We start from the raw sequence: 21,234 nt of genomic DNA on the forward strand, positions 1-21,234 counted from the left end.
CACATTTGGTGCCACTGAGCCATAGTTATTGTTACAAATTACCAGTGCTTTTTTCTGCCATGAGGAGGCAAACATCTTCTGTGATTAAGAGCCATTTTTAAATGTTTTATTTGATATGAAAATGCCCCATATGTTTTTTTTTCTTTTTCCTTTATTCAGTGACCTCCTACATTTCTCACTGCCTGCTGAGATGTCTCCTTTATACTGCAAAGGACTCTTAACCTCATGAATAGGATTATCTTTGAGGTTGCATTAAAATAGGAGCAGCTGAGGGTAATGGCACAGTTTGCAGCGCAGTGAGAGGGGAAAATGTGTTCTCCATTTACGCTAAAGTCAGTCACTGCCAGATCCTACCAACTTCAATAGGAATTGTCCCCAGCATGTACGTAAAAACACTGGCTCCCTCAGTTCTTGAAATGAGGTCAGTCCTTTTCAGCTGTATATACATAAAGCACTGGACATTTACACTATGTAGGTCAATTTATAGTTACATTTGCCATAACCAATGAGAAATACTTTCCATAAAACCTATGCAAAGTGCACGGAAAGAGTGCACATAGAAGACCACCATGCAATGCAGACTGGTGTTGTATACACTGTGTGTGATTTTGTTGTTTAGTTAAATCAGATTTTTTATTTCCAAGAAGATGCTCCAAGCCTCCCAGGGCTGATGTTTTTTGCAGATTCCCGGCGCTGTAACAAAGAACAAAAACAAGACAGATAGTGAAGGAGGGAGGGAAAAGACACGAAAGGAGGGAATAAAATAAGAGACACATACACAGAGACAACTAAAATATATACACTGTACATAGATTTTTTGCATCAAATGCTTGATGTATGTATGCACAAAAAAACATATCAGACTGACTGTGTTTTATTTTTGCTTGTTTCCAGTGATTCCTACCATTCAGCATGGCCCTCAGGTGTTCAGCACAATTGAGGGCACGCCAATCACTCTGCCTTGCCGTGCCAGTGGAGTACCCACCCCTGACATTACATGGACCAAGGTATGTAAAGTCATTACCTCCCTAAATATAAACTACAGCAAAATGTATTTATTTTTTGATTAATTTATATAAAAGGGATCATGTACAGTTTAAAACATAAATGTTACCATTTGATGCACCGTACCAGATTATAGCTTAGAGCTAATTTGCATCTGCAGTCCCTCCGCAGGTCAGAACAAAGACACTGCACAATAACATAATAATATAAAGCTGTACAAGAAAAATGGAAATAGGAAAGAAAAAAAACCCACACAAGACAAACGATACCCAAAATAAGAGCCAACACTCTGCTGGCAGTGATGTGCTTTTTTTCCCCTGCCCCTGAAGACTTTGATTTTCTCTCCATAAATGGCAAAATAGTAAAAAGGAGACAGAGGGAAATCTCATGAAAAAAGTATGCAGGTGATTCACAAAATAAAATTTGAGTCAAATGAAATATAGCCAAGATTGCTCATGTTGCATCACATTTTGGCCAAATATCACCAGACTCCACAACTTGCTGCATTAAGAGAGCTCTATCGCCAAAGTAAGCAATATCACGCAATCCCATCATCATAATGTTTTTCTGACAGCTTTCATGTCCAAGAGGCTTTTCATGATGTCTTGACTTACAAACTTCCTGCACAGATACACTTGTTGACTTTTTAGTACTAAGTGAATGCTGTTTTGCAGCTCATTTGTATTTGAAATGTGTTTTATTTGTATTTATGTAGCGTGGCTGTGCAGTTTTTGGCAGAATTAAGCACGACTTGAAAGAGTCCAGATGTGGATGCACTGTTTTCAGCTGCAAGGGGACAGATCCTTGTATTGTTTTGTGTCAAAGGTTGGGGTTGCTGTATGTTTTTAGTCCAATACTTTCTAATGATGGGCTCTGGCTAGAGAATAGCACATACTGAAAAACACCTGTGAGTCTGTGTGAGGTACACATGTGTGTACGTGTCCGTTAGTCTGTTCAGTGTGCGCAGTCTTCACATGTGTGCTTTTGTGTGTTAGTATGGACCTGTAAGCCAGTTTGTGCATGTGTGCAGTTCCTCTCTTTTCCATCTTTTACGCTAGTTTCTCGGAGTTGTAAAAGTGATGCTGTTAAAGTGAACAGGGCTGCGGGGACACATGAAACTAGACCCTGCTAAGTTTTGCACCAGCTGTGAAGATGCGATTTCCTCTGATTTCTTTGCTGTTCTCTATAACATCAATCAAGTCAAGTTAATCGTGTTAGATCCAACGGGACAGTATGGAGATGACACATGATGCTGACATCACATTTGCTTCATGCTTTGATTGTATAGCCAATCACGTTTTTATTCTCAGCCTTTTTATTCAGCAGTAGGGGAAAAAATCAAATGAGAAATTTAAGAGCTCTTAGAAGGTCAAACCGTAAACCATGTCAAGTGTTTATAAAGTGAATGAAGCAAACGCTGGCCCCTGCCCTTTCCCTGATAATTTGTTTTGTAGGGTGGGGAGCTTCTTAACTTGGGTGGTCCAGCCTTTTCCCTGGATTCTGACGGCAGTCTCCTCATCACCTCCCCCTCTGGAAATGAGACAGGAGAATTCATCTGCACAGCTACCAATGCTGCCGGCTACACCTCAAGGAAGGTCCAGCTCACTGTCTATGGTAAACCACATCATGTGTACAAAGAGAAAGAAGCTATATTTAGCATTTAATGTCAACAAATTGTTACGAAATGATTTTGAGACATTTTAGATAATCAGTATGATCATTTCCAATAAGTCTAGCATTCTTTACCAGTTGGCAAATTATATTGCATGTTATGTCAGTGTCGGTTTTTGCAAGAAAAAACCATCACAGCACAAAGATTGATGCTTAACACTAGAAAACAGGATTTAACATTCACTATTTTGCTTAATGGTGTAAACTTATTTGCAGTTTACCTTGTCCATGTGCAGATCCAGTGTTCTCAGTGACTGTGTGTGATTCTTAAAGCCAATCTTAAGGCCGAACGTCTAAACTTTAATGTTTCTAAAACCATCGATACACAGCCACTCGCAGTCATGCCTATTTTCTGCAATTGTGCATAGGCATGAAAAGGACAGACATCCAAGTGCCTGAGAAGTAATTTTTCTCCACTTTCTTCAAAGTTTTACTTGTGCTACTGTCACAGTGATGGAGAAGGTGACTGTGGTTTTCAGAAAAATCTGCCAACCTGCATTCCATTTTTTTAATTTAGGTGCCAGATTAGAAATTGCATTAACTGGAGCGACATTTATAAATGCAATATTTTATTTTCCGTAGCCCATTCTTAGATCAGTTTTACGCTCAATTTCCTTTTCTTGATAATAACTAACTCTCTCAATGTGATCACCACTTTTGAAGGTAGCCACTTCAGGAAAATATATAGACATGGCTTCACTGAAATCGTTGACAACACATTGTGTGATTTTTTCTTTGTCAATATGTATAGGCACATAAATCCATTGTGAGCATTTGCAGATATTGTTTTGGAGTAAGGAACTATGCCAACACACCCATTGCAATAAGAGGCAATTTTATCACAATCTCTTGTCTTTTTCTCTTTTGAAAGTAATTTTTTGTTTGTATCTTTGCACTGTCTTTCCACAATGTCTAAAATATTCATATACTGTGAATCTATGTCTAAGAACTTTACACTGAGCCCTTGTTTCTGTGTGTGTTTGTTCAGTCCGTCCTAGATCCAGTGACGGCAGCGGCGGAGGCTCAGCAGAGCCAATGAGAATGTCAGTGACTGAAGGTGAGGATGTCATTTTGCCATGTGAGGTCCACAGTGTCCCGCCTCCCACCGTAAGCTGGGCTAAGGAGAGGCAGCTCATCTCCCCCTTCTCTCCCAGGTAAAACACACACAGAATCACACACATCTCTGATGTTGTTCATCTGTAATCCAACAGCTCCTGCTGGGGTTCAGCATTTAAGCTACTTTCCACTATTTTTTCAGACACGTGTACTTTGCTGCTTTCACTTACACTACATGAATAATATTGTCCGTTAAATATGAATAAGCATTGGTTTAAATCATATTATCTTGGCTGTAAGCTCAGAGAGTTAGATTTGTAGCTCTAAAAGACGAGAGAACTTCCATGCTGTCTACAGTGCTGTGCTGTATCTCTGAACTGTTCATGGCCCCAGGGTATAGTTTGTGGTTTTATAAGATGACTGAGTAATCAAACTCTTCTCTGTGATCTGTTGCACCTACTGTGCGCCTGCCACAGCCACTGCAATTGTGGTCGATGGTGGATTAGTAAGAATTACGAGAGTATCTGTTTACAGAGATGACTGAATAAGTCATTGAGTAGAAAATAAATCAGTCTGTGTTTTTGCTTGTTTTGTAATTGGAAGCTTTGTGAGACAGATTTTCATTCAGACTTTTTCTTTACAGTATAACTTATTGCTGTTTTTGTGTGTGTATGCGTTCCTCTTAGGCACACTCAGCTTCCCTCAGGCTCTATGAAGATCTTGGAGACCAGAGTGTCAGACAGTGGACTTTATGTGTGTGTTGCCTCAAATATTGCCGGTAACCTAACGCAATCCATTGAACTGAGTGTTTTAGGTAAGTTAAAGATCACAAACACTAACAGATATCTAATAATGATATTATCATGGGCAATGTTTGTTTAACTCTTCCATGCCTAAATAATTTTTGAGACTCAATCAAAAAATCATGCAGTCATTTTGATCTAAGTTGCTTACTGAATTTTCAAAAATTTAAAATGTTAATCCCATAGTAGTCATATAATTGATTCCAACTAATATAACTGAACAGCATTTTAAATTTAGACAGAGAAAACATCAGATTCAATACAGTTGCAGTCTAGAAATGTTGAAATTTGGGATTACATATCTATTGAGTGGCAGCAGCACATACACTATCAAATCTAAACTTCAAGGCCGACTTACCTGTGTGACAAATAGCATGCAGGCTTTAATTGCATATCTTCTAAAACCACTTTTAAGAAAAATGACAAATAAATCTTCCTTGTACCTTGTACAAAAGCCACTTAAGCATATGAAATCATTTGTCCTGCAGTTCCTCCCAGCATACAGGCGGGCCCCAGGGTGATGAAAGTACAGGTCGGTCACCCTGTGGAGCTGCCCTGTGTGGTAGGAGGGGTCCCAGAGCCCACTCTCACCTGGACAAAGGAAGGTAGGAGGTACCCAGTATCACCTGATGGGAGCCTGGCACTAAGAAATGTGGGACTGTCTGATGAAGGAACCTACACCTGCACGGCCACCAACATTGCAGGCAGCGATGAGGCTCGAGTTCAGCTTCTTGTGCAAGGTCGGTGTAAATTACTGTCTTTATCTCACAGACTTGCACTGTGTTCATTACACATGTGCGTGTTGATTTTTTTCAGTTTGTATGTCTGTTTTTATATGTGCTTAAGTAAGACATACTGTACCATATGTTCAGTACAGTTTGTAATTCTTTAATTCAATACAGTTTAATTTTTCAAAGATGCACCCTAAAACTGTTGCAGATGCTTCATAATGTGAACACGTGTAGTTTGCTCCGTGTGTTTGTCGTTGATTATGTGTTTGTGGGTTTTCAGTGCCCCCTGTGGTCGAGGTATTGGAGCCCCCCTTCAACAGTCCCCTGCAGGAAAGAGTTGCAAACCAGCGTATTGCATTCCCGTGCCCTGCAAAAGGTAGTAAAAAATTTCCACTCAGTCTCTGATGTTATGAGGAAGAAAAATATTGATCATTTTCTTATCCTGTACATAATAACAAAATGTACTCACACTGCTATAAAAAGTGACGTTAAGTGAGACAAAGTTAGTTCTGCTTGACAAAAGCGCTTTCACAATGATCGCTTTATCAAGCGCAAATTATTATTTTCTTTTTGTCAGTGGTTTGGTTTTCATTTTTATTCTTTCCCTTTCCTCTTTCAGGTCTTCCTAAGCCAGTAATTCGGTGGTTGCGTAACGGCCAGGAACTGACGGGTAATGAGCCCGGTGTGTCCATCCTGGAAGATGGTACACTGCTGATTCTGGCCTCTGTGTCACCGCTGGACAACGGAGAGTATGTGTGTGCTGCCGTTAATGACGCTGGATCCACTGAGAGGAAGTACCAGCTCAAAGTTAATGGTGATTGACCTGCTCTCTATGGCTCTGACCTGTGACTTGGAATAGTTTTACCATCTTAAAGTCATTTAATAAAATATGACCTTCAATCTTATATTATACATACATGTGTTTCCATGAAAACTAATTCTGAGAGTTGGTAATCACCTGTGAAACCTCTACAGTGCCCCCAGTTTTCCGTGACAGGGACACGCCTGGGAATGTGTCATTGGTCCTGAGCCAGTCCACCAGCTTGTTGTGTGATGTCATAGGAAGCCCAACCCCTGTCATCACCTGGTACAAGGATGGGACTCCTGTAAGTGAAATCCCATCAAATAAGCTGTTATCATCTATTCTATACAAAAATGTTGTCAATTGTCATTCATGTTTTCAACTCTAAGGAGAACCGGTTTTTGTAAAAATGTTCTTTTAAAGGTAAATACACACATCAAAGACGCAGTCTGAGAGATTAACTAACATGCTGTGTTATGATTTTCATAACCTATACTTGAACTGTGATCTGGTTTGTCCTTTACAAGGGCTGGATCACAAAACTCTTCATGCATAAAAGTAATTGGGAATTGTAATGACCTTTCCTTTCAGTTACCAATGAAAGTGCTCATAAAGCCTGAATGAGGTCTGATCACAGGGTAGACTGGCCAAGAGAACAGACCTTAAACCACTGTGCATCCTGTGTGTATGCATGTGTGTGTGTGTAACAACGACCAGACAGGCCAGCCATGGTGGCAGCATGGTCAAAGCTGTAATGACAGAATAATTATGATAAATTGATGCGAGAACAGAGAGTTAGCACAACCTTTTCTGTAACATCCCAGTAAGCTGGCTGTATTTTGTTTCTTTTGCTGCCTAGCTAATTATTCCTGCAAGGCACAGAAGGGGAAATCACTTAATCTGTTCAATCTGTTAATTATGAGAGCAATCTAACAAAGGATATTCTGTTTTCTGAATGTTTTGGCTCATACAATCAGTTTAATTTTACTTAATGCATTTTCATCTGAACAGATCTTTGGCTCTCAGACAGCAGTTGCAGCTTTTTTTCCCCTTGTTTTTTTTTAGTTTAGATCCTTTTATCATGATGTCTTACAATTAGTCCCATAATAACTGTCAGACAGTATTTCCTAAACTGTAACTCATGCTGTTGTTTTTGCTCTTGGGGTTGATTTAATTTATTTATTTATCAATTGATAGGTAGTTGCTAGCAACAGCATTCAGATTCTTGACATGGGAAAAACTCTGAGACTACTGAAGGCAGCCACAGCAGACGCAGGCAGCTACAGTTGTAAAGCCATCAACATCGCTGGCAGCACAGAAAAGGACTTCTTTCTTGATGTACTGGGTGAGTAAGGGCAGTGAGCAGTTGTCTATGGAAACTCCAAGAATTGCTGGAAAGGAGTTGTATGCAGTTGTGTGGACATGCAGAGTAGAAATTAATTCCACATTAATGGAAACCATTTAAACCCTTTTAATACAGAAAACAGCCACGTATATCGGACTATTGACTTCTGGAGCTTTTGTGTTTAAAGGAATACTTTTACCTACAAACGGATTATTTGTATATTAATTATTTACCCCGTGTTATATTGAGTCTGTGAAAAAACTTTCTTTTTTTCCACGTCTCCACAGTGAAAAAATTCTTGATGAATTTGAGTAAAGTGTGTGAAGGAGCGATTCCATAGATGCTTCTTTCCTGCTGATGTCAGACTGTACAACCAGCAGTGCTCCCAGTAGAACACACACACACCAAAGTGGACTTAAAACTGTGCAATTTGATTATTATTTCTGTGTGCAGTTGGTGTAAATCGATGTAAATACGTTTTTTAACTGTTGAGTTTTGTGTCTTTTTTATACTATTCATATTGTTCTTTTGCTTTATTTATCTTGTACATATCTGCTCTGATATCCCTTTGCTGCTGTAACAATGCAAATTTCCCCATCGTTGGTCGGATTTAACAACAGAAGAAATATATCAAAACCTTCATTTACAAACTCTCACACTACCTGTGCACGTCTCATTTATTTAGTAGTATGCTCAGCACTTCCTAAACAGATGCATTTTCACTAAAACCCTACTAATTGAAACACTTCTGAGCTACATACGAGTGGCTTGGACAAGCACTTGTTTGAAATGTGCTCATGCTTGTCATTGAGTAAGGAAGTGTTTTAAACAGCAAGGTTTTAGTGAAAATGCATGTGTTAGTGAAGCATACAAGTGGATAAGTGAGACTTAGATTATACTGCATACATTTGATGACAGTTTGTAATCAGATTAAGTGGAACAATTTTGCTGTTGTTAGGTGCAGCCCCCATTCATTCCAATTCATCAAGAATTTTTTTCTAGTTTTGATTTTTTTGTTCACTGTGGAGGGATGCTAGAAAAACACATTTTTGTCCTCAAATGCATCATAACAGGGTGAACCACTGATCTACAAATGTTCATTTTAGGGGTGAAGTATTTCTTTGATTAGCTTATTGATAAGTCAGCTAGTATACAATTATTCACTCACTCTGTTCCCCAGTCCCACCGACCATTGAAGGATCAGACTCTCCTCAAGATGTTTCGACCATTGTCAAACAGGAGATCATTCTCGAGTGCAAAGTGCAAGGTGTGCCCTTTCCCACAATTCAGTGGTACAAGGACAGGAAGTAAGTGCCTGCTATTTTCAGAGTATTTATCACAATATTTACTCTATTCGTATTGTGGTAAGAATTATATTTTAAAAAACTGAATAAAGTAGGTTAAATTTTTGTTTCCAGGCTGGTGTTTCTTGGTGATCCCAACCTTGAGATCACTGATAGAGGTCAGATTTTGAGGATAAAAAGTGCCCGTCTTGGAGATAAGGCCCGTTACCAGTGTAGTGTCGTGAATACAGCTGGCAAACAAACCAAAGACTTCAACCTCAATGTCAATGGTGAGTGTGGATTTTAACAGATCTTACCCAGTCAGTCACTGTGTGCAAAGCCTGCTCTTTATACAGTAAGATTTTGTAATGTTCGTGCCATTGTTCCAGTGCCGCCCTCCATCAAAGGTGGTAACATAACCACAGAGGTCACAGCCTTGCTGGACACGGTGGTAACACTGGAGTGTGAGGCGCGTGGGGTCCCTCTTCCTTCTATCACCTGGTACCGAAACGGAGAGGCCATCCTATCCAACAGACAAGTCCAGTATGTCGAGCGAGGCCACTACTTGAAGATCCCTCGTGCGCAGGCGTCAGATGCTGGCCAGTACACCTGCAAGGTGACCAGTGTGGCCGGGAGCGCTGAGAAGAGCTATGACCTGGACGTCTACTGTAAGAACATGTGGCACTTAATAATCTATGCACTTGTGGTTTTCTTTCTGCCATATGTCAGGGTTAGGGTTAGGGTCATCACAAAATGATTTAGGAAATCTAGAACACACTATATCAGGTTTTTAAACAAAGGAACTCTGAACATAAGTTCCCATTGTCTGCATTTATAATCCCTCTCATCTGTTCTGAGCTCTGAAGCTTATTATTGTATTAATCGAAGCTTTAAGGCATTTGGTTTCACTCACAAAGCATAAAGAAATTTGCAGCAGTCAAGAATCATTTCAAACAGCTGTGGATAGTTGGCAAACATTTTAATGTACAAAATAAATTTCTTGATCCTTGAAGAGAATTAAAACGGAAACAGAGCAGAGGACTTGGAGCATAATGCAATTTTACACGTTGTTGGCCGATGAAAGCCTGGGGTGTGAGATGTAAATAGGATACCAGTCAAGCAGAAAAGTCCTCAAAGCTTTAAACCATCTTTTGTTTTGTTCCTTTTTTATGCATGTCCCCCCCAGTGCCTCCTACCATTGCAGGGGGTGATGACGGGCCAACTGAGAGGAAAGTGGTCCTCAGTAAGCCTCTGATCCTGGAGTGTGAGGCTGGGGGACACCCTCCCCCCTCCCTCACCTGGCTGAAGGATGGAGTCCCTGTGCGTGATGGTGAAAGTGTCCGTCTTCTTGAGCGGGGGAGTAAAATAGAAATTTTCTCAGCCACTGTGTCAGACTCGGGACGTTACGTCTGCGTGGCTACGAGCATCGCTGGAGAGAAGGAGGTCAAATATGACGTCAAAGTTTTAGGTATAGAAACACACAATAATAACTATATTCTATTCTATTTTATTCTATACTGACATGACCAAGCAGAGTGGCTGCATACGCATTCATGCCTCATTGTTTTTAATATTACACTGTCACCGTCAAAACTTAAATCTTGTAAAGGATAACTTTTCCAGGATGTTGGCTTGGTTTTGTGCATACATGTTATGGCCTTGTAATCATTCTAAAGCCTTGGCCTGACCTTATTATTGATTTCTTTGTTGGACCTTAATTCTACTTTGTTTTACACCTGAATTATTAATACAAGCAACGAATGAATTGTCTCTCTGCATAGCAGTTGGGCATTTAGTGCACTGCTTACAAAGACAAGTTAAAAAGATGTAGAAGCCAGACATTTGATTCATGCCAGATTTAAAAACATCAGAGAGAATTCAGCCCCCATGGGAGAAGTGTTTTATAGCTGCCAGGAGCCAGGACATTTGTTGAGGACTTATCTTAGTCCAGGTTACCAAAACTATACTGTAACGTGTAGAGCCATGGTGCTTGAGCTGTCATCATTTATCAGAAACTACCCTGTCTTCTTAGTATGACTCCATGTGGGATTTGAGAGGAATTATGTTAGTAAATGCTTTCGTTATTTCATGTATTTCTACCGCTATCTCTTTGACAATGCTTGTCAATGAATGCCAGAGGGAAAGGCTTTCTACTGGGTATGAAACACTTGTCTAATTCTGCCTTTAATGGCACAGCACTTTTGCAACCACATTGTAAATACAAAGCACCCTCTCTGGTATTTTAATCTCACTGAGCTTAATCACTCCAACAACTGCAGCCTGTCATGTTTTATTTATTGACACACCAGCTGGAAAACGTTGTGCCGTTGTCGGCAGGATTCGAACCTGCGCGGGGAGACCCCAATGGATTTCTAGTCCATCGCCTTAACCACTCGGCCACGACAACTCATGTGAAACTAGAGCTGACGCTGCTGACTCATGCTTAGGCTGTTGCTATCTGTACCATGTGTGCATTCCACATGGGAAACAGACACCTGCCATTTTTCTGTGGCTCTGCACGTCTGACTGATAGACCCCAAGAAACCAGAAAATTCTGTTTCAGAGCAAGAGACCCAAAGATTTTATCTTTATATTCCTCATACCATTTGTTGATGCTGTTACCATTAGCAACAGAATCAGAGGAAGAATATGTATAAAAAAGTAATGGAATAACTGTTTCAGAGTTGTGATATTGAAATGAATCAAAACATTTGAAACCTGCCTTTAATTCATTATGATGTGGTTTTTCCAGTCTTAAATATAAAAACAATTATTAATCCATTTATTGTGGTTTTCCAGAGATGCATATTTTGAAATTATTCTTTCAAAGATATTTATTTTTTATTTATCCTAGTTCCTCCTTTCATTGATGGAGCTGATGACGTGACAGACAGCACGGTGATAATCAACAGCCCTTTAGAGCTGGACTGTCACGCCACTGGAACACCTGCACCTGTCATCACGTAAGGCCTTCTCATGCAAACAGACTTAAAAACACATACATGCACATACACATATTCACTCTAAAAAATGTCTTTTCTCTTGCAGATGGTATAAAGATGGAAAACCAGTCAGACAGGGTGAGGGGTTGCGGGTGGCAGCGAGCGGTCGGCGGCTGGTCGTTTCCCGTGCTCAGGTCTCTGACACGGCTCATTTTCAGTGTGTGGCCACTAATGAAGCAGGAGATCATGAGAGGGACTTCAATGTGGTTGTCCATGGTAAATATTGAAATGCTTTGTTGTATAATTAGCATGAAAATTAATTGTTTTGTGACAACAAATTGATGTAGTTAATAGTTTTGCATGCACTATAATTGTAATAAATGTAATTTGTGCTTTAAATGCAAGCTACAGGAACGCTCCTACTTTGGGTAAATACTACTTTATGGTTTTTTTGTAGTTTCCTTTTTGTCACAATGTGCTGTCAAGTGTTTTTAAGAGAATAATTGTATCCACTTAATCTCCCCAGTTCCTCCATCCATCCGTACCACAGGGCCTGCTGAACGTTCAGTGGTTCTTCACAAGCCCATCACGCTGGAGTGCATCTCCAGCGGCATTCCTCCTCCCAGTATAACCTGGCTTAAAGATGGCCGACCTGTCGACACAACACAAGGGAACCTTAAGGTTGGTCCCCTGATTGACTGAGTATTAATTAATTTTAATATGAAATACCACTTGACTAGTCACATCTTAAAGGAAACATGCAGACTCAAGCTGTTAAGATGAACACCATTAGCTGTTCAAAATTGTTAAAATTGTTGTTGAATTTTACATGAATTTAAAAAAATATACACACTGTTTTGTTTCAGGATGGTAAATGAAATTGCTGTGATGCAACACAAAAGAAAAAAATAAAGCACTTTTCGCTTTTTCAGCAACATTGACATAAATCACACTAAAAATTACTAGACAAAGTTTTATGCCAAAGATGTTATTTTATTTTAAATGGGAGTTGACTACAGTTGACACTTGGACTTAGTCGGTATTTAGGGTTATGCTTAAAGATATACTATGCAGGAACAGGCAAATCAAGTGAGGCGAAACAACCAAGGAGAGTGAATCTGGGGTTGGCTTTTCACTTTCGTTCTCACTGGTAAGCGTGTGTACAGTAACCAATGATCCTGAGTGTATCTTTATGAACAGAAACTAAGTAGAATATTATTGGAGATTTTTCAAAATTCCTTATGTCCTCTGTGTGCTTGTATCTCTCACAGCTGGAGTCTGCAGGCAGAATGCTGAAGGTCACAGAGGCAAGACTAGAGGACTCTGGGAGATACACCTGCCTGGCCACAAATGCAGCTGGTGAAGCCCAACAGCACATACGGCTCAGTGTCCATGGTAACTTAAATATACACACAGCCTTATCTCTGCGTGTTTCTGTACCTCTCACTCTTCTCCTGTCAAGGGACGAGGTGGAGACAGGAGAGTGTCATCTGATAAATTATACCTCTTGTGTTTAATGCTCATGTGTCCCTCAGAGCCTCCCAGTATCCCTGACTCTGGAGAGATCATGAACCAGACCATCCTGTCAGGCTTTCCTACTGAGCTTGAGTGCAAGGCCACAGGCAGCCCATTACCTGGTAAGACGCCTCACAAACTTCCTCCTCCGTCCTGCTGTGCTCACTCACAGGCTCCAGGGCGTAGTTTCCTCTGACTGCTGAGCTGGAATTGGCTGAACCGCTGCTTTCCTTATCTTTAACCATTAAGGGAAGAGCGGAAAATTGATCTCAGATGACTCCCTACAGGCTGCTTTACTCTTTTCTCACTGCATTTCTCTCCAGTGTCCAAGTTCAGTACAGATAAGCAGTCACATTCCAGTGTAATTGAACACTCTTTTCTTGCTATGTTTCTGTATTTTACAGCAGGTGTTTCATTCCAGTAATGATCTGATATCTGTGAAACAATGTTGCGTGTGAAAATGCTTATTAGATTTTAAGCTTCACTATCCAAAGCAAAAAACATAGAGATCTTGTTGGCCAGCTACTTAGCTTTGTCTGTCTTTACATAATTCAACAATTAAAACATTATTGTGTACCCAGAAATTTTACAAGTACATACTATAAAATAGCAAGTTCTGTTACTTCTTCACGAAGCACTAAATGTTAAAAGAGGTCGAAATCTGTTTCTGTGTTATGAACTGTCCAGACCTTTAAGGTCACCTGGAAATAGTTTGCTTACTTTTATAAGGTGAAAAACAAGACACTGGAACATATCTGGAACAAATGTACAGAAGATCAGAGATCTGATCCATCTCTAAACTCAAAGCTAATCAAGGCCACATACATTACATACACATACATGCTTTTCATAAAATTTTCGTGTCATTTCTGTAATGTAATTTTACCCCAGTCCTTATTCCTTTGTATTTATTCTTATCTTTATTTTATTATATCATTATGTTCAATTTTGATTTATTTTTATTTTTCTGATGTCTTTTAAATGTAATTTTTTGTGCGTTTTCTGCTTTATGTAAAGTACCTTGAATTACCTTGAATTCTGCTTCAGCTATCACATGGTACAAAGATGGACGACCGCTGACAAGTGCAGCTGGGGTCACTATGTTGAAGCGTGGCCAGGTGCTGGAGATTGAACGGGCTCAGCTGTCTGATGCTGGGATATACAGATGTGTTGCGGTCAACCTGGCTGGAGTTGCTGAGATAACACACAGCCTGCAGGTGTACGGTGAGTGACTTTTTATACGTTATACACTACACACAGATTTGCCGGATGGTTGATTGTGTTATTTTGAAAGTTTCTTGTTCTGACGTCTCTTGAGAGATCTTAATCTGGGTGAGATTGCCCGATTAAATAAAGATTACATTTTTTAAAAATTAAAATAAAACAAATCCTAAAGGAAATCAGTGAAGTAGACATTATAACATTGTTTCTCTATAATAAGGAGATGACTAAATGACACAGGGATAAGATAGGCCTGTACTTCAGTTATCCTCCATATCCAAACTCCAGCAACATTGTAGGATTTTTCTGTATCTGTCTTCACGGCATGCATTTATGCAGCTGTTTCCCTTTCTTTTGTTTCAGTGCCTCCGGTCATCTCCAGCCGAGGTGGCACAGTAACGGTTGTGGTGAATGAAGCTGTCAGACTGGAGTGTGAGGCCAGCGGTGTTCCTCTGCCCAGCCTCACATGGCTCAAAGATGGCAGCCCTGTGGCAAGTGTTTCACATGGCATACAGGTGCTTATAAATCAGTTGAATTAATCAATCAATTCATATTTTTGTACCGTGCAATTTTATCACTATCATTATATAGGTTTGTTGAGAGGCAAATGTGGAATGGTTACAATATATAACAAGAAGTGAAATTATACATATAGATTATTTTTTTATGAAATATATCAGGGAGTCATGGTATATTTCTGTAGGGTTTTTTTGTGTGTATTTGGTTGTGCTATGCACCATGATCAGGTCTTTGAGTTGTTCCTGTCTCCCTCTCAGGTGTTGTCAGGTGGCAGAGTGCTCTCTCTGAACAGTGCACTGGTTAGTGATGCAGGCAGGTACACCTGTGTGGCTGTCAATGCCGGAGGAGAACAGCATCGAGAGTACGACCTGAGAGTTTATGGTGAGTAGATCAGCAGTATTTATTACATACATGTTTTATGAATGGACATGCAACGATTCTGTACATACGTATATAACATATGCATACAGCTACATATTTGACTTTTAGGAAGCAATACCGCAACAAAGACACAATCATCAGTATTTTGTTCTAGAAATATGAGAATGAGATGAGAAGGTGTTTTGTTTTGTGTTTTTTTTTTTCAATATTGGAATGCTTTGAAATCATCACAAATTTTAGCATTAAGATAGTTGTGAAACATTAGCCTCATTCGGCAGGTTGTTGGCAGGCGCTGTTGAAAGAAAAGTACTAATGTTCATTTCTTCTCCCTAGGACACCGTCTCCCTGTTCATAACTTAAATGTATTTTCCTTGTTTCCTTTCTTGAGTAATGGTTATGGCCAGCTGTAGTTTGTCTTTCAACAGCCCCAGATCCAGCACGAAACCTGAATTAAAATACTGAAACAATATTTGAAAAAGGCCTCAAGCAAAACATGTGCGTGCAGAGGAAGTAAGACTTGACTAAGTTTAGCAGTTCAATAAACCTTGTCAGTTTCCTGCACAGAGCCAAGCTTGACGGCGGATCAGTTGTTATACAAGACTGATCAAAGCAAGTGACACTGAGGTAATAGGAGACAAGCAGTTTACATTTGGGGATTTGTAAAGTCTGTCTTTGTGTTTGTGTTTGTGTGTGTCTGTCCCTGTATGTCTGTTTGAACATATGTATGCAGAATACAAACATCCACATGATGTGCATTCCCCTCAGAAAGATCAAAAAGAGCATGTCTGGAGAAATAAAGGCAGATTTGTTGTGGTAATTGCTACCATTCTCCTGCAGTTTCCTGTGTCTGGCCAAATGCTGAGCTGAGGGCCTGTTTCTGTCTGCACCCCAGTGACCGTAATACAGAGGAAAGCAGTCAGCAGTCATTTTCTAGACCACGCTAGAGTCACCAAAAAAGGGGTGATAAAAAACTGATAAACACACACTTTGATTAACAAAGTATAATTTACACACGAAGTCCAGTCAGCTATGAGAATAGAGTGATAGTCATACATGACATGGAGACCTCCAGACAGTTTCTGAGCTGTTGCACAAAATTATCTGTTCACTTTTTCCCACTGTTTACCACAGAGAGGCAAACGATATGAACGTAGGAAATTAAATTAACCGATCTCAACAATACCGTCATTGGTTGCGGTGATACTTAAATAGTCACAAGAGAACAAAAACATTACTGAGGGAATTTCTTGCTCCTGAGTCATTATACATCTCAGTGCATGTTAGCAATTTCCATTCAGATGAGGTTTCTTAAACTTCTTGGAAATGAAGCTTCACTGATTGTTAATACCACAAACAAATGCTGAACTGGTTTATTGATGCTGTCATAGCCCAAGATAGAATTAGTACTTAAAGAGCACCAGATGCCAAACTTAACAGAGCCTGTGCATCTCAGGAAGCAATTATTCTGTTTGCTTGTGAGGTAATATGAAAAGTTCACAGCATTTGGAATGGCTTAGCAGGCTAACCTTCAAGGTCAGTTAATGTAACGTCGTCATGTCTGCCACAGTGCCACCTAACATCAAGGGCGAGGAGGTGAATGCCACGGTGATGCTCGGTCGTCCAGTGGAGCTGCATTGCCAGAGTGATGCAGTCCCTCCGCCGACCCTCTCCTGGCGCAAAGATGGACGCCCGCTCTTCAGAAAGCCCGGTCTGACCGTCTCAGCAGATGGGAGTGTACTCAAGGTGCAGCCAGACTTAGAGATTATTTAACATTTTTCTTAATCTTTGTAAGAGCTTTTAATAAGAATTTTTAGTCCTCGCTTTGGTGCAGGTGTTGTACCTTTAATGTGGTTTGTATGTATCAAAACCTGTGTGTGTTAACTATTCAGCCCCTGTGTACCAGCTTTGTTTAGTGTAATGCTACCATATCTCATGATTTGTCTACAAATTTCATTGTTAGGTCGATAGTGCCCAGGTGCAGGATTCAGGCAGGTATTCCTGTGAAGCCACCAATGTTGCCGGCAAAACAGAGAAGAACTATAACCTCAATGTCTGGGGTAAGTCTTCATCTTTTGTGTTTAATAAGAAGCTGATTCTAAAGTTGCTTTCAACAAAAGTTAAACAAGTTTATTCATTTTCAGGTTATTTTCTTGTACCTTTTTACTTATTTTTTTCTTGTCAAGTTACTCATTGCTTCCCACCTATGTTTTTTAAGAAATCAGGCTCATTTGCTCAGGTTTCAGTGGTTTATTTAGCTGTATGCAGACGGAGCTGAACCCTCTCTCTGCATGGGCCTGGTTCCAAAGTTACCTGTGTTAAAACTGAAGCCAGTGTTTAATGATGGCAGCATTGATCTGTTTAGATTTTATTTTCTGCTCACATTTATGGGCAGAGACGTCACAACAGTGTTTTTGAATGAGATGTGAGCGCCCCCCTTTGGTGTCTTGTTGTTGTTACAGTTTCTCCCAGTATCCGCGGCTCAGATGAGGTGTCCCCTCTGACTGTAACTGAGGGAAGTCTCATCACTCTTGTGTGTGAGTCCAGTGGCATACCCCCGCCCAGCCTTGCCTGGAGGAAGGACGGTAAGTGTGTGTTTGTTTGTGAAGACACAAAGTGACAACAGGAGCAAATGAAATAGGCTATATGGACATTGTATGATGCTTAGAATAGTGTGTGGGTGATGTGCTTGAACACCATGGCTAATCTATGTCTTGTTTGTGTCCTAGGTTCTGAGCTCAAGACGGACCAACGGCTCAGGGTTTTGTCAGGAGGTCGGCAGCTGCAGATCTCCAGCGCTGAGAGGACAGATACAGCTTCCTACACCTGCACAGCCTCTAGCGCAGCAGGCGCTGCTTCCAAAGAGTACAACCTGCAGGTTTATGGTACGTGTGCCACCTGATATGTTACATCTAGAAATAAAAGTATTTCTGTTGTTATTTTTGCCCTTTCTTGTTAGAAAGGAAACAAAAAGATTGGGCATTGCACTGTCAGACAAATCTAATCCACCCATCAACTATAGTTTGGTTTAATTACTAAAAAACATGCTTTAAAAAAGCATGGGTGAGTGATGTATTTTACACGTCAGGAGGCAATAGCAGTGTGCTAAAGATATTGCAAGCGAAAGCAACAGTCCACAGAAAATATAATCTATTTCTAGTATTTTGTTCTAGGGCTTAGACCAGCAGTGTCAAACACAAGGCCAGCGGGCCAGAGCCAACCCGCCCAAGAGTCCATTTAGGCCCTCTGGATGACTTAGCAAAGAAGTCATTAATACTACAGCCCGACTGTTTTTATCTCTGACAAATTAAAAGTAAATACCACTAAATTGTGAGGAATTGTCTTTCGTCTTTGATTTTTGGGTTGCTGGAAAGAAAAGTCTAGTAGATAATTCCTGACATTGATTGGTATATTTCAGTTGAGGATATCTCTGACTGTATACCACAAACATCAAGCATTTCTTTGTATAAATTTAGAAATGTTCCAAAGTAAAAGTCCCACGTTTCTCTCTTGAAATGACTTAAAATTTAAAAATCAAGGTGCTATAACAAACATTTTTCACAATTCCAGACCATAACTAAAATATTTGAGTTCAGGACATCTCAAACTACACCTATCCTGTAAATCAAGCATTTTTTACTGTCTCAAATTTTGTTAAACTGTATCTAATGGTTTTAGTGGTCTGGCCCACTTGACATCAACTTGATGTGGCCCCCAAACTGAAATGATTTCAACACCCTTCACTTGGACTGAGTCCAAGACACCAAAGGAATGCCTTTTTTTTTACCAAAGAAATCAAAAGAAGAAAAAACATATTCAAATCCAGGGCGTCAGGTGGCTCAGTGGATAAAGCAGGCGTCCCATAAATGAAGGCAATGTTCTTGTCACAGCGGCCGCGGGTTGGATTCCAGCTCGCAGCCCTTTACTGCATGTCATGCCCTCTCTCTCCCCCTTTCACAATAACGATCTTCTGTCCTGTCTAACAAAGGCAAAAATGCCAAAAAAAATCTTAAAAAAAAAAAAAAGTTCAAATATATCTTCGTAACATTTTTAAAATGACCAAAGCATCAAGCACATAACTTGATCCACTTACACTGTGAATGACAGTATGACAGAAAAGATATATATTCATGCAGAAAATTGTTAAAAGCCATACAGCATGAAATAACGTACCATTGATAATGTATACTTAACGTATATTGGCTGTGCTTTAAATGCTAAGCATCTCTTAAGGGATCATGTCCACCAACACACTTGTTTCTCTCACTTCAGTCCGCCCTTCCATCAGACGCAGCGAGGGCGATACCGATGACATTGCTGTGATGAAAGGAGGCGATGTGACTCTACAGTGTGCTGCAGAGGGCGTGCCACGACCAGCAGTCACATGGCTTAAAGATGGGCGGCCTATCACAGGCCAGCACGGTGCCAAGGTCCTGAACGAGGGGAGGCTGTTGCAGATTAAAGATGCTAAGGTGTCAGACACGGGACGCTACACCTGTATCGCTGTTAATGTGGCTGGACAGGCTGACAGCAAGCATGACATCAGTGTACATGGTATAAATTTATTATTATTTTTTTAATGTATTTGCTGTAGTCTTTTTCTTCATTCCGTTTGGAGACTTACAGTCCATCTCAAGGTTTTAAATTTTCTTTCTGTCCCTTTTTCTCTTTCCCCTTCCTGTTTTTCAGTCCCACCTAGTATAATTGGTCAGGTGCAAATGCCAGAAAATGTAAGTGTTGTTGTGAAGAACCCAGTTGCTCTGAGCTGCGAGGCCTCAGGCATCCCCCTCCCTGCCATCACCTGGCTGAAGGATGGTCGGCCAATCAAAGCTACCAGCTCCGTGCGTGTCCTCTCAGGTGAGTTCCTTTTAGACTGTCTGAGCTTGATAAAGTTACAGTTACAAAGCTCATTAAATATACAACATTTCAAATTTTAATTGTTTTTTAAGCTTGGTCTTGGGGTGTTGTATGTCATGTCAGATATCTCTAAACATCCTAAAAATTTGCTCTCAATTTAGTGTCCCAATTTATGGAAGAACAGACTCAAGAAAAGCAAGCGAGGAATGTGAATGATAGCTTTAATTTTCAAAGCAGTAACTTGAACTGTTTTGCTTCCTAGCTGGGTTTCAAAGGCTAAGCAACTGCAATACATCACCAGTAATAACATGTTATAGGATCATTGCAGCTGAGGCCAAACTCAACAGACCCAACAGACAGAAAGAAGACAAACAGGGGCAATTACTTTAAATTGTATTTTTAAATATTTAACAAGATGTATTGGGTGCTCCCATATCAGACCATGGCCCCTGAACTTAAGCATACTACCTAAATTGCGTGTGCAGAACTAAAAGTACCATGCTCTGCCAAGTTGACCCATTTGCTTTTTGATTTATCTACATTTTGTACATAAACTCAGAGTAATGAGAATATTTTGGGAACCAAAAAAATGCCATTGGATTGATGTCGAGGTGAATCAGTTGTGTGTAAGATGTAGAAAAGTAGAATTAAACTTGTCTTGATGTCACTTTTTTTCTGGCAAGATTCTCATGAACCCTGTGAAGACAAAGTTGCTTTTAGGGACAGATGCAGGTAGTCTTGAATCTAATTAAAATGGTTTGTTAATGTTTTAACAGCTGTGAGCCTCAGAGTCTAAATTCTTCCTGTTAATTGATCCCAGTTTTCAAAGAGAGGTGATTTACTTTCAACAGGCTTTAAATGGTGTTTACACGTCCTTGGGATGTTTTCCTTTAGTGAACAAAAAGTCAGGTTTATGCAGATAAGGCCTTTGAAAACATTCCATGATGACAACAGATAAATGACAATGATTGGCCTGTTAAATCTCCAGGGGGCCGGAGCCTGCGTCTAATGCATGCTGCAGTGGAGGATGCTGGGAGGTACACCTGCATTGTGTCTAACAGTGCGGGAGAAGAAAGAAAGAATTTTGACCTGGACATCCTTGGTAA

At 40.2% G+C, this 21,234-nt stretch overlaps 1 protein-coding gene and 1 non-coding gene across 2 annotated transcripts in view; one reads left to right on the forward strand and one right to left on the reverse strand.

Annotated features, from left to right (window-relative positions):
• Positions 1–21,234, forward strand: part of hmcn1 (hemicentin 1) — a 99,887-nt gene that overhangs the window by 49,282 nt on the left and 29,371 nt on the right. The window contains exons 20-47 of the mRNA XM_042514831.1: positions 895–1,007; positions 2,460–2,619; positions 3,665–3,830; positions 4,419–4,546; positions 5,024–5,275; positions 5,547–5,642; positions 5,886–6,080; positions 6,242–6,372; positions 7,266–7,413; positions 8,594–8,720; positions 8,832–8,986; positions 9,086–9,364; positions 9,883–10,164; positions 11,551–11,659; positions 11,745–11,914; positions 12,165–12,319; positions 12,910–13,033; positions 13,174–13,275; positions 14,201–14,377; positions 14,738–14,889; positions 15,151–15,274; positions 16,842–17,017; positions 17,235–17,331; positions 17,734–17,856; positions 18,001–18,156; positions 19,544–19,825; positions 19,961–20,128; positions 21,117–21,230. Coding sequence (XP_042370765.1) covers positions 895–1,007; positions 2,460–2,619; positions 3,665–3,830; positions 4,419–4,546; positions 5,024–5,275; positions 5,547–5,642; positions 5,886–6,080; positions 6,242–6,372; positions 7,266–7,413; positions 8,594–8,720; positions 8,832–8,986; positions 9,086–9,364; positions 9,883–10,164; positions 11,551–11,659; positions 11,745–11,914; positions 12,165–12,319; positions 12,910–13,033; positions 13,174–13,275; positions 14,201–14,377; positions 14,738–14,889; positions 15,151–15,274; positions 16,842–17,017; positions 17,235–17,331; positions 17,734–17,856; positions 18,001–18,156; positions 19,544–19,825; positions 19,961–20,128; positions 21,117–21,230 — 4,461 coding nt within the window. The remainder of the gene's footprint in view (positions 1–894; positions 1,008–2,459; positions 2,620–3,664; positions 3,831–4,418; positions 4,547–5,023; positions 5,276–5,546; positions 5,643–5,885; positions 6,081–6,241; positions 6,373–7,265; positions 7,414–8,593; positions 8,721–8,831; positions 8,987–9,085; positions 9,365–9,882; positions 10,165–11,550; positions 11,660–11,744; positions 11,915–12,164; positions 12,320–12,909; positions 13,034–13,173; positions 13,276–14,200; positions 14,378–14,737; positions 14,890–15,150; positions 15,275–16,841; positions 17,018–17,234; positions 17,332–17,733; positions 17,857–18,000; positions 18,157–19,543; positions 19,826–19,960; positions 20,129–21,116; positions 21,231–21,234) is intronic.
• On the reverse strand, positions 11,022–11,103 carry trnas-aga. Its single transcript has one exon. It is a non-coding gene; the product is annotated as a tRNA-Ser (tRNA).

Source organism: Plectropomus leopardus, chromosome 3 (genome assembly GCF_008729295.1).
Source record: "Plectropomus leopardus isolate mb chromosome 3, YSFRI_Pleo_2.0, whole genome shotgun sequence".
NCBI classification, from domain to species: Eukaryota; Metazoa; Chordata; class Actinopteri; order Perciformes; family Serranidae; genus Plectropomus; species Plectropomus leopardus.